The sequence below is a fragment of the Solea solea genome, chromosome 3 (assembly GCF_958295425.1).
Source record: "Solea solea chromosome 3, fSolSol10.1, whole genome shotgun sequence".
Taxonomy (NCBI): Eukaryota; Metazoa; Chordata; class Actinopteri; order Pleuronectiformes; family Soleidae; genus Solea; species Solea solea.
This window is the reverse complement of record NC_081136.1, coordinates 121,583-135,067: the sequence shown is the minus strand read 5'-3', so window position 1 is coordinate 135,067 and position 13,485 is coordinate 121,583. Positions and strand designations below refer to the sequence as shown.

Genomic DNA, 13,485 nt, shown 5'->3' with positions numbered 1-13,485 from the left:
TTCACTCCACTCTCTGGTTGCCAAGCAACCCAGAGGTATCCGGTATCTTTCCAGTGTAGCCCACCCTCATTGTAATGTGGCGTGTGTGTGTGTGTGTGTGTGTGTGTGTTATTTAAGTTGAGGTTCTCGTCAGGGACACAAACTCAGCTGTGATGAATATGGTTAGCATAATGGGCTAATGCTGTTATTTCCAGAGTGAGTCAGGACCTTTTTACAAAAGGAAAATATTAAATAACACATGCATTAAATCAAGAGTAATTATTTATAATAGTAATAATAATAATAATAATAATCATTTATCTCATATGAACTGCAACATACATTTCAGCAAAAACAGAAACATTGTCCCACAATGTCGGAAACATTGAACACAAATTTGCCCTTTGTCACAATTTTGGTTGCAAAAGTTTGTCCTTATGTCAACGACTGTCTTCACTAAGGGTGATGAACGAGGTGTGTGTGTGTGTGTGTTTGAGAGAGAAAGTAATCAATTAAGAGTGCAAGCAGATCAATACTGATCATGCCACACACACAAAGTGAGGGATGGAGTGATGAAAGGCAGCGGTCGTGGAGGAGGAGGAGGAGGGGGAGGAAGGTGACTGCGGTGATTAAGTGTCAAGGGTTCTAAATGCATCAATATTCCAGGTGAAAAATGAACCAAGCGTAAATGTCCACACCTTTACAAGCACATGATTCATCTCGTATTAACCGCGTTGCATAACAATTCACATTTACTGTTGTCTTGTGGGCACATTCACGGCCTCAGGCTGATATTGTCTCTCACGTTTATGTCATTATAATAATTATACTGCAATTATTGGGCAAAATTCTTTTTGTTTGAACTTAAATGTTCAAATTATGACTCACTGTCAATTCTGTATAATTTCTTTCTTCACCAGGGCAGAGTGTGAAATCCTTTCGTCCAGTGGTTGCTGCTGAGTATTAAAATAAAACACAGCATGAATTTTGAGATTAAAGTCAGAATTCTGACTTTTTCTGTAATCTCAGAATTCATGCTGTTTTATTTATTTATTTTTTACTTGTGGCTCTAACACTCTTCCGTACTCAGCTAATAGTCAAACATGTACAAATATAAAAGCTGCAAAGCATAAAAATATGTCATCAACAACTGTTGTTGTTTTTTGGTGCAGATTCAACAAACAAGATATAAAGTATTTTTTTTCTTCCTTTGATTTTCATTGTAGCTCTTCGTTTAATGCCAAACCACTGTTGGCTCATATACTCGGTTTCAATCTGTGAATGTTTCAAACTAGTGATTGAGTCTAAAAATAGAGTAAGAGCATCAAGTGTGAAAGCTACAGCTCTGATATGAGGTTGATTAATTACGTCTAAAACCATATATTTTACACTACAGTGTTTCCCATACACACACAGCACATTGATTTGACCCCCCCCCCCCCACCCCCCGCCTTATTGTCTTCATAACAAATAAAAGCTCAAAAGAGGCGCAAAGACCAAAGGATTTGGGTAAAAAGGAGTGCGTACAATCTTGCCTGAACAGACCGTCTTTGTGATTTACTGTCCAGTTAATTTGATTTGAATATCCAACAAGAGAGAGACAGGACGATTAAACTGGAGCTAACGGAGAGAAAGATGTAAATGAGGAGGAGAAGGAAGAGGAGGAGGAGGAAGAGGAGGAGGACGATGGCTGCGGCGGATCCATCAGTGACAAAGTAAAAGACAACAAACTGGCTGGTAGCAGCACATGTGTCCTACTCACTGTGATTTACATGACGTTATTAAAAGGGAACCAAAAACCAAATGGTCCTTTACCTTGAATAGAAAAACAGAACAAAAACTTCATTTTGGCTAATTGTAAAAGATCACACGCTGATCATTTTTTAGATATTTGAATGCAGAAATATGATTTTAATTTTTTAAGTTATTGAGCAGTATGTCGAGTATTATCAAAGTCGAAATGACCTCACGAGTTATCCAAACTACAGAAGTGGCATTGACATCACAGAGACAATGACTTTGGTGTTTGTCAATGGAAGCTGTATACGTGCTGCTCGTTCAAGCGACCTGACGCCACTGATTCTTGAATCTGGAAAAATCAATTCACTATTCTTTCGAGTGGCGGTGGGGAGGGAGGAGGGGGAGGGGGGGAGAGGAGGGAGGCAGGTTGAACCCCAGTTGCACACCATTAGAAAATGGCGCTTGAGGGGCTGAGGCCGTCTGATGATATCGCAGATGTCTCACCCTCACAGTTTCAAAGGGGGAAAGTGATCGGTCATATTGACATGGGCCTGGAGAACAAGGTACACACACACACACACACACACAGAAAAAGCTCTTCTAACCACAGAGCTTCATCACAAACACACTCACATTATTTATTCTCCTCTTAGCCTCTGCTGCTATCATCTGGCTGTAGGACAAAGGAGAGGAGAGACGTGCAAGAGCAGATGATGAGCAGTCATTTGAGGTCAAGGGAATATGGGCCGATAGTGAATAGGAGGGTAAGGAAAAAAGGGTATGAGGTTGACGAAAGGGACATTAACGATGGACATTTCAGTCCCCTCTCCATGTCCATCGTTAAAAGTTTGTGCTAACTTGGGCATGTTGTTTCCCTCACTGGGTTTTCTGCTTCAGTGACTCGACCAGCTTCCAACAGAAAAGGTGCTTTGTGTCCAGTGTCCTCAAAAAGCGAGGTCGCTGTTAATGTCCTCAGTCACTGACATTCTCCATTCAACCCTTATTACTGCAAACTATGTCATTATGTTGCAGCTGACATTATTTATTGTTCCAATTCAAGGTCATTTTCATTTTTCACGTTCATGTAATTACATATTTATACATAATAATCACCGGACTGAACACTTTTCAAATCATTTAGATTCTAATAAGTGGACTGTGAAAGAAATCCAGTCACAGTTTCAAATACTTCATCCAAAATTCAAGCACTTCAAGGACTTCAAGCACCCATACCCCACGTGCTGGGCTCGTTCATGTAATTCCCTTGAAAGTGTTTGAATCGTTACAGCGAGATTTTTCCCAGCCTTCTTTTCTGCTTCAAAAAGAGACAGAATTAAAAATAGCTGGATCCCGACATGACAAAGAATGATATTGATTTTTGCAGTAAAGTGACAGCAGGGAGTTCAGAGAGGAGACGGCCGCGAGACAGCACAGCTCCGTTAACCGTATGTGTGGCAGCTAATCCGTTAATCAAGCCTGTTCAGTCTGGACTAACGGGACTGTTAAAAGGATTAGAGGATTGATCGACACACACACACACACACACAAGAACACAAAAGACACACAAAAGACACACAAACATAGCAGCTCCTCCAAATACTGGAGGCAAACGGCGCTCCACATCCCATCATACTTCAGCTCTGGAATCAGACGTTAACGTGAGTGAGTGATTCATGCTGCCGTGGATTTACAGCAACCTGAGAGGACAAATTTCATGTTTAGAACTAAAAGAAACGAACAACGACCTCCTTTCAGGTACGTGAAGGCATAGAAGTTACGACCAGTTAAGTTAGTCATAGAAATCACAACATGTACCGTGTCCCTGGTTTTAAGCAGAAAGTCGTCCAAAATAAAACCAAAATAAACGGGACCATTACAGCTAAAGGTCAACAGTGGGGTGTGCATTTCATGGTCAGTCCTTATAGGCTCAGGTGATCTACAACTGCTAATGGTCACTGTCCATGAATGCAGTAGAAGAAAAGAAATCCACAGCAGCAGAACTCTTTAAATGCTGTTTATGTGACAAGAAACACTCATTTCAACTGTAATAATCCAGATATATGCTGCTGCTGCTGCTGCTGCTGCTGCAGTGAAAATGTGTGGCCCAGACTCTGATGTATGAATATATACATTCATGTGCACGTTTAAAAGTACATACATTTTATATCTGGTTTTTTTTAAAGATGAGTGAGTGAGTGAGTGTGGGTGGGTGGGTGACTGCTGCTGCTCAGTGTTGCCATGGCGATGGTTGAACTTCAGGCTGAGGTTGACGCTTGTACTGTAGTTGAAGTAGATGCTGTTGCATAAGGCAAAGTGTAATACACGCAGGTATGCTCTGTGTGTGTGTGTTAGTGTCATACTATCTGAATATTTCATAAGCATGTGTATTTGCTGCATAAAATTGAGGTCATTCACTATAATGTAGAGTCATCACACATGTTTTCTTTTAATAAGTCAAAAAGAAATGAACAAATGGCAACTTTACTCAATGAAATATGACAAAAATTCCTGAAGCCCAAAGTGAAACACATTTCTTTTGTTGAAAACTGGTGAAAACTGCATCACACAAGTTTGCCGTAAATCTCAATCTCATGGATGATGCTGACATTTGTAAATCATCTGTTAGTTAAGCCGAGAGTGTCCAGTGTCAGTGGAAAGACAGAGTTAGAGAGGCTTTAATATCATCAACACCATGTCCATAAAAACACGAGAGAGAGAGAGAGAGAGGAAAGATGAGAGTATAGAGTGGTGGAGGGAGCACGGGGTGGCCATAATACGCCAATTAGTTTCACTAGCTGCTAGTCCCAGTTCTGGTCTGTTTCCTTTTGATCTGTCTAAATGTAACAATTAAAACACATTGTTTCCATGCAGAGGAAGAGGGAGTTTAACACAGTGATGGTTCACCATTCAAAATGTCCTTTTTCCCCTCACTGACAATTGTAAAACGTCCAAAGTAAAGTAAACACCAAAAGGAAGAGCTTAGCATTTTTCAGCTTGCTGTATTAGTTATGCAAATGCTAAGTTTATTTTTGTTCTGTTTAGGTTCATCTTCACATAAATCCAAAGTATGTGCTTCCTGCACCTCTGCCCTTGTTGTTAGTCTATATTTTTGTTTCTCGAGCAGATGTAGGGCAGTAATTGGTGCAGCTGATGATGAACTCTGTGTGTGTGTGTCTGATTGTGCTGACTCCAAGCAAGACTGTTTGGAGAATCATTAGACTCGCAGCAAGGCCTCAGATTGGAGCTAATTACCACCTTTTGCCCTGAAGACGCACACAAATACACAAATATTCTCTCACATTCCAAAAGACCCCGAGATATAAGCCCATGAGGCCTGACAGCAGAATATTATACTTAGGTATACATCGTGGCGCGTCTGCACCACAAATAGGAACTGGGAACAATCGTATTTCTACAAACTCTGACGCAGGGACCTTTGTTGCTGCTTCCTCAGGGTACAAACTTTGTCAGCTCATTCTGAACCACAAGTGTCAATACAGTAAGTGTATATTGAACTCACGAGCCACTGTAGCGTCGTGTAATCTGTGGCTGTACGTACCATTGACCCACTAGCAGCTCCTACCTGGGGTGCAGATTGGTTTTGATTCAGATTTGGTTTGTTCACAAAATGCCTCGTAATCTCGTGGTCTCTGTAGAAACCCCAGTAACTAACAGTGTTTTCTCCTGGATGCTGTCCAAAGTTGACCTGGAGTTTTGATTCTTTTCTATGTTCCATGAAGTTTTGACTCTGGCTCTGGTTAACACTCATTGTCTTCTCTGTTGAAAGGTATTGATTTTTTATTTTTTTATCCATTTGACCTTTTAGAAAAGACCAAAGTACTAAATTACAGCGGGAGTTTTATTCTATATGGAACCTTGTGTCTATGTTTACTGCATAAAGTCTTAAACGACAACGACATACAGCTTGAACACAGGTGTCACACCGGTTATTTTTGTGTGTTTGCACAAATACACAATCTTTCTTGTTTTTAAATGAAACAATAAATAGCAGTAAAATTTCCCAGTGTCCCATTGGTAATGCATGTAGTTTGTTATGTTCAAGCAACTGTCCAAAACGTGAATGAACAAATATTAAACAAATAGGAAATATCTTTTCTTCTTGTGTGTTTACCCAGGTATTGAAGATAAGTCTTATCGGTCATAGAAAACGGATCTTGGCCTCGTTGGGGGACCGGCTACACGAAGACACTCCTCAAAAACCACCGCGGGCCATCTCCCTCAGGGTGAGTGAGTCATGATGACATTCAGTGACTAAACCAACACAGATTTAAATTATTATGAATGAATCATTGATGGCTGCACATATCTCTGAGGAAAACACAGCCTCCCCACTGCTGCTGCTGCTGCTGCTGCTGTTACTGCTGCTGCTGCTGCTGTTACTGCTGCTGCTGTTACTGCTGCTGCTGTCTCGACCCAAACATCGCAGACAGGCACAAAATGGCCGACCCATGACAGGGTCCCTTCCCTGTTTCCTTTTCCTGGATACTAATCACAAAGAACTGGCTTTCCTGTTCCCATCGGTGCTATGCTAATGCTAATGTTCCCCATAATAGTATTTTGCTCTTAGTGCCAAGGGAGTCATGGGTGTCTGTCTGGTTGATTGTGCTCATTTCTGTTCATCCCAAATCATCCATTTGAAAATTAAAATGATGTACTTTGCCAAAAATGTTAATTAAATATTTGTGGTGTAGCTAATCGTTTACTAAAATAAAACACGCAACCCCTTGAGTGATGTTATCCTGCAGTTTTGCCCATAATGATAGCGTTTGTTTTTGATCAGTCAGTTCTATTTTGATCAATTATTCTGGAAATCAAATGTTAAATGTCCACAAACAAATATATGGTCATTTTAACATATAAAACACAGAATAACAGCATGTCTGCTTGATAAAGAGTCTCATAATTAACCAGAATAATTGATAGATTATTATTAGTACTTCAAAAAGCAAGATTACGGCTCAGTACAGGCTCAATTCCAGTGTATGAGCAGAGGGCTGGGTTACTCTATATCATAATAACATAATACAAAGAGAAGCATAGAATGTTTGAATGAACAGAATGAGGCTCAGGATGAGAATGAAATGATGTAATGCCAGAAAAACAAAGAAAGTCATTAGAGAGAAAACCAGTCTCCTCAACAGTCATCACCTGAAAGTGAATTATCCAGAGAAATAAATGACCTGAACATTTCAACATCAAAACATGTGAAAGTCCAAATTCTCTTTCAACAGTCAAGTCTTTCTGTTAGCGTGCCTTAAAGAGGCCATAGCTATCTGACTCATATAAATGTCTCATCAGCCGCGCTGTTTTAGACCAAAACCACACCCACAGACACTAACTGTCTTGTGATTGGCCAGTTACCTGGTCATTGCCACGTCAGCTCTCAGACCCGCAGCTCCCCCTCTGGAAAGGCAGATGCACCGCTAGCAATTATCAAAACACTGACTACTGTCGTCGTCACGACCCCTCGCCGTAATCCCTTAAGCATTTGATCCGGAGTCTGAGCCAGAGTCAGAAGACACTGTGACAGTGAAAGACTGCTGCAGGACGCCTGGAGCTTGGATAACGTTGTGGTTACTGAGATGATAAACACACATACATGCAAATGAAACACGAGCGAACGCGTGTAGCTTAGCCTGTAGCCGACTATCGCTAATGCCAAACGACAGAACAAGCACACAAAGACAGTTTTACGGTTTGTAAATATTGTAATATACATATATATATTATATTGTAATATACGTTTTAGGTGAAGTTTGGTGCTGTGTCCTGATTTGTTTTGCCCCAAGTTTGTCCTCCATCAAGTGTTTGCCGCATACATGGAGGTATTTGGGAAATGTAGCAGGGACATTCCCATCAAATATGAAAGCTATCCACTGAGCTTTTCTGTGCTCATTGGCGGGGAGCTTGTGGAGCGTCAGGTTTAGTTCTTATCACAAACACTCGTTCAACCTTTTTTCCACATGTTCTCAACCAATATGCTCAGCAGCTACAAACAGAGTAGTTCTTCTTCTTCTTCTACGGTTGAAAGTACGTCACCAGATGTGCCCGGACTCTAGTGCCCGGACTCTAGTGCCCGGACTAGGAGGCGCTGCTCTTTACAGGAGTGGTGAGATTCGCCAGTGACGTAATTAGTCAACAAAAGTGCATTTCCGCTTTGTAGAGCTCAGGAAAACAATCAAACCCTGCGCTCTCAGCAGTGGATGAACTGATTGTTATGGACTTTTAGGGCTTCATAGACGAGTAATGACACAGATACACACCCATTATAATTGGCACTTCCGGGTTATGGCCTCTTTAACACTGAAGAGGTGAGGCTTTAGTTCTGTGCTTAAAGACTCACAAACCTGCCGAGAGCTTCTGCTCACAAGACAATGTCTTTGCCTCCTTATAAGAACAATAAGAACAATTTCAGATACTCGTACATGGCAACACTGGAGCTGAAAAATAAAATGTGACCATGTATTGTACTGGGAATGCGACTGCCCTACTTACTGTACTTGCAGCAGTGACACAGCACAATGATGAACGAACCCGCCGTTGCTTTCCAACCTTTTCCAAATTATTTTACCCCCCATATTGTCCCAGGAGCCCGGCGGGAACCACACTCCTCCCCAGCTCAGCCCGTCGGTGGGCCAGGCAGCGTACACGGCGGGGGTCCCGGGCGGATCTCTAGACGTGCAGCATCTTATCATGCAGGCAGACGCTCGGCGCAGACAGCGCAGCAACGACAACTACTTCGAGGACGTGCCGCGATCCAAGCTGGAACGACAGATGGCTCAAGTCAGCATGGTGAGGAAAGATGGAGGATGGAGGGATGAATGGAGGCTGGTATGGGGACTGAGGGGTGGACTCAAGAGGAATATTATGAATGGTCACAGAGGCTGAATGAATAGTCTAGTAATAATTTATCATCAATTTACCTGATTGTAGAAATCATCAATGGGACATGTAGATTAGAGATGGGCATGACTATTTGATTATTTGTTTGATTACAAAAGTTGATTGGTTTTCTAATAACTACCTAATTCATGGTGCATCAATTACCACAAGCTGGCTGCAGCAGGAAGCATTTGGTCAGTTGACTGCATGTGCGTCTGTAGAAGTGATGACATCTTGATTATCAGGTGAGATGACCAATGATGGAACCTCTGGAGTCAGTGATGAGTTAAGTTGAAAGATTTTATTGAAGATAGCTCGGATTCGAACTGAGACAATGTCTGACATCTGAACAGTAAGGCATCATCGCAGATTCTGGTGAGCAGAATCTTGAATCTTGAATCTAGGTATCTAGGGAGGGAACCTTGAAAGGCGCCAAGTTTGTGTCTTATCCTAAATTATGGCTGTTAATATTGCACACCAGGTCTGGTTTTAAGAATATGTGAGTAATTAAACTAAAAGTTGGCTGAAGATTAGAATTTCTCTCACATTTACATGGTTTCTTGAATGCATCTTAAAGCTGCTCCTCTAATGTCAACATGCTGTGGACACCACAGAAAGAGAAGAAATTCACCAGGGTTATTGAATACATCTCGTTAGCAGCTCATCACACTGTGATTCCTGCATTACTCCCCTCACTGGGGGTTGTTGTTTTTATATATTGGATATTTTCCCTCTGAACTAATCAGTCTGTCGTCAGCGTTTTCTCCTTCCTCATAAAGACAGCGGTGAAATTATTTCAGAGGAAGCATACGCTACACATGTTTGACGGCTAATTTCTCGTGATTGTAGAATAGCATTGCAAGTATGACAATGTCTTTATTTTAGATTTGATGTGCCTTCCTCAGGTTGACATGACATGATCCTTAAACACTACTGTACCCTGTAATTGTACGAAGTGGAAGATAGCATAATACGCTAATTAGCTGTCAGGCAAATGTCATATTTCTAAATTATTAATGGAAAAATGTTAGTAATTATTCATTCCTAACATATCTGAGATCATTAATCTTCTGCAGCAGCCCGACCATCTGACACCAGCAGTCCATTTTGTTTGTAGTAAATTAGAAAACTCTGTGCTTTAAAATGATAACATATACAAAGCACAGTTTAGTGTGACTGCAACTATTGTTTTGGCATCTTTACAAATGGAATGAGCAAATAAATGATCATCTCTGCTACTAGCTCCCTAAAAAACGGGCATTTCATTTTCATGAATTTTGATTTTCATCAAAGATGTAAAACTTAATCAAGAGATTTTTCCAAATAAGCAATTTTATTCTTATCCAAATGCAAAATTACAACTTTGCAACCCACAATCAACAGCAGCACAAAGTCTGAAAAACGCACACACACAAACGCACATGGACATATGTGTGCACACATCTAAGGCGACAGCTGTATTTTGATTCAGTATGATTAGGGTCTATTTTGTGTCTCTGTGTGAATCACAGAGCTTATCATTGAAGATTATCACACACTCTTGTGGTTTTCCTGATGAATATCTCAAGTGTGTGTCACACTGATCTCCCTTGTCTCCACTGAGGTGGTACTGATGACTCAGCTCTGCCAGATGAGAAGCATTACTATTAGAAATCTTTATTAGACTTTACTCTCTGTATCATTACCCTTATCTGACTGTCAACACATTTCTAATGTTTCTGATGTTTTTCCCCCTGGCTCTTCTTTCAGTGGCCGTTGTCTAATGGTGGAACAACTAGTGAGGAACTAGGGAACTACAGTGGCCTACACATACCACACATACTAGATAGGATGGCATTTTTCCATGCGTATTAGGTTTACATTTCAAAATGTGAAAGAAATGTGAAGATGATTTGTCTGGCTCTTGCCGTAAGGACAAGAGCCAGACAAGGCCCTTGCCGTATGGACACATCTAAGGCAACGAAAAACAAATTATTTCAAGTGATTAAACTCTTATACAAACATACTTGTGGGCAGTATATTCAATTTCTGCCAATAATCCCCCTAAATGTTAAGCCGGTGGAGTTTAGCATAGTTTTGACTGATGTGCATTTGTTCCCATGTTCCCACTGTATCTATCCCAAAGCTGTTATCCAACATCTCCACATCTGACCACAAAGTCTCACCTCCTCGCTCCCTCAGCAGCTTTTTGAAGGGGATTAAATACACAAGCAATCAGATATGGACTGACACATAAACATGCAGTCTTTGGTACAGTATGTGTGTGTGTTTATACCTCCTCATGCAAAAATCCTCTGGTTTCATTTATCAAAAAAATGAAAGAATGTAACATAAGCTTGATGGTTATCCATAGATATTCATAGTATTGTGGTAGGATTTTGGTATTTCCTTTGTTTAAACGTCAAACCTCACTGGGTAAAAATGCACTAAACTCAGCTAAAATATTGGAACAAGCTGAGAGCAGTTCATTTGAATTTAATTTCCTCTGGGATGTTTTTTGAAGTGTGTTCGTGTTCAGTCAGGAAAGCTGTCACATCATGAACCAAAACTCAGGCCAACATGTTATGTCCATGGAAGATACTTGGACTCAGGCCTTAAAGTCATTTAATCTCTTGTGATCTAGTTTGCATCTTAATGTTGAATTGGTTGTGTGTTTCAGGCAGGCGAGTGGTGTGAGCCAATCACATTGCGGCCACCAAATGAGGCCTCATCCACGCCGGTGCAGTATTGGCAACATCATCCCGAGAAGCTCATCTTCCAGTCCTGTGATTATGAAGCTTATGTGAGTATCTGTGTGTTTACACAGTGTATGAAGGGTGGAACATTTTATTACACTTAAACATGAGCAGATAGTTTGTCTCTGAAACACTTTTATTTTATCTAGCTAGCACTTGTTACATAAAGGGTTAGGTATATACAGTCAAGTCCATAAATATTGGGACATCTACAGAATTATCTTCTTTTTGGCTTTATACACCACTACAATGGATTGGATTTGAAATGAAAGATAAAGATGTGCTTTAACTGCAGAAGTACAGCTTTTATTTGACGGTATGTACATCCAAATGGGGTTCATCCCTGGTGATGCTCTGCCAGGCCTCTACTGCAACGGTCTTCAGTTCCTGCAGGCTCTTGGGGCATTTTCCCTTCAGTTTGGTCTTCAGCAAGTGAAATGCATGCTCAATCAGATTCAATTCAGGCGATTGACTAGGCCATTGCTTTTGCAGTATGCTTTGGGTCATTGTTCATCTGCACTGTGAGGTGCCGTCCAATGAGTTCTGAAGCAGTTGGCTGAATATGAACAAAAACGTCATAGTATAGTATGTCGTCCGAAATGAGACAAAAGAGTAATAATAAAGTATATCGCCCAAAATCACTAAAAAAATTTATAGTATAGTATGTCATCCAAAATCACTCAAAAAAGTCATAGTATAGTCGGTCGTCCAAAATGAGAGAAAAAAGTCATAGTATAGTATGTTGTCCAAAATCACTCAAAAAAGTCATAGTATAGTATGTCGTCCAAAATCACTCAAAAAAGTCATAGTGTAGTATGTTGTCCAAAATCACTCAAAAAGTCATAGTATAGTATGTCGTCCAAAATCACTCAAAAAAGTCATAGTATAGTATGTCGTCCAAAATCACTCAAAAAAGTCATAGTGTAGTATGTCGTCCAAAATCACTCAAAAAAGTCATAGTATAGTATGTTGTCCAAAATCACTCAAAGAAGTGATAGTATAGTATGTCGTCCAAAATGAGAGAAAAAAGTTATAGTATAGTATGTCATCCAAAATCACTCAAAAAAGTTATAGTATAGTTGGTCGTCCAAAATGAGAGAAAAAAGTCATAGTATGTATGTTGTCCAAAATCACTCAAAAAAGTCATAGTGTAGTATGTCGTCCAAAATCACTCAAAAAAGTCATAGTATATAGTATGTAGTCCAAAATCACTCAAAGAAGTGATAGTATAGTATGTCGTCCGAATTACTCAAAAAAGTCATATTATAGTATGTCGTCCAAAATCACTCAAAAAAGTCATAGTATAGTATGTCGTCCAAAATGAGACAAAAAAGTCATAGTATAGTATGTCATCCAAAATGAGACAAAAGGTCATAGTATAGTTTGTCGTCCAAAATGAGACAAAAGAGTCATAGTATATTATCTCGTCCAAAATCACAAAAAAAAGACATAGTATAGTATGTCGTCCAAAATCACTCAAAAAAGTCATAGTGTAGTATGTCGTCCAAAATCACTCAAAAAAGTCATAGTATAGTATGTCGTCCAAAATCACTCAAAAAAGTCATAGTGTAGTATGTCGTCCAAAATCACTCAAAAAAGTCATAGTATATAGTATGTAGTCCAAAATCACTCAAAGAAGTGATAGTATAGTATGTCGTCCGAATTACTCAAAAAAGTCATAGTATAGTATGTCGTCCAAAATCACTCAAAAAAGTCATAGTATAGTATGTTGTCCAAAATCACTCAAAGAAGTGATAGTATAGTATGTCGTCCAAAATGAGAGAAAAAAGTTATAGTATAGTATGTCATCCAAAATCACTCAAAAAAGTTATAGTATAGTTGGTCGTCCAAAATGAGAGAAAAAAGTCATAGTATGTATGTTGTCCAAAATCACTCAAAAAAGTCATAGTATAGTATGTCGTCCAAAAGTACTCAAAAAAGTCATAGTATAGTCGGTCGTCCAAAATTAGAGAAAAAAGTCATAGTATAGTATGTCGTCCAAAATCACTCAAAAAAGTCATAGTGTAGTATGTCGTCCAAAATCACTCAAAAAAGTCATAGTATATAGTATGTAGTCCAAAATCACTCAAAGAAGTGATAGTATAGTATGTCGTCCGAATTACTCAAA

At 39.8% G+C, this 13,485-nt stretch overlaps 1 protein-coding gene across 10 annotated transcripts in view; it reads left to right on the top strand.

The window, feature by feature from the left end:
* The window catches only part of anks1b (ankyrin repeat and sterile alpha motif domain containing 1B), a 116,086-nt gene that overhangs the window by 82,221 nt on the left and 20,380 nt on the right, over window positions 1–13,485 (top strand). For all 10 annotated transcript variants that reach the window (XM_058623850.1, XM_058623848.1, XM_058623852.1 and 7 more), the window contains 3 exons: window positions 5,856–5,963; window positions 8,329–8,532; window positions 11,282–11,404. In XM_058623850.1, the coding sequence (XP_058479833.1) occupies window positions 5,856–5,963; window positions 8,329–8,532; window positions 11,282–11,404 (435 nt within the window). The remainder of the gene's footprint in view (window positions 1–5,855; window positions 5,964–8,328; window positions 8,533–11,281; window positions 11,405–13,485) is intronic.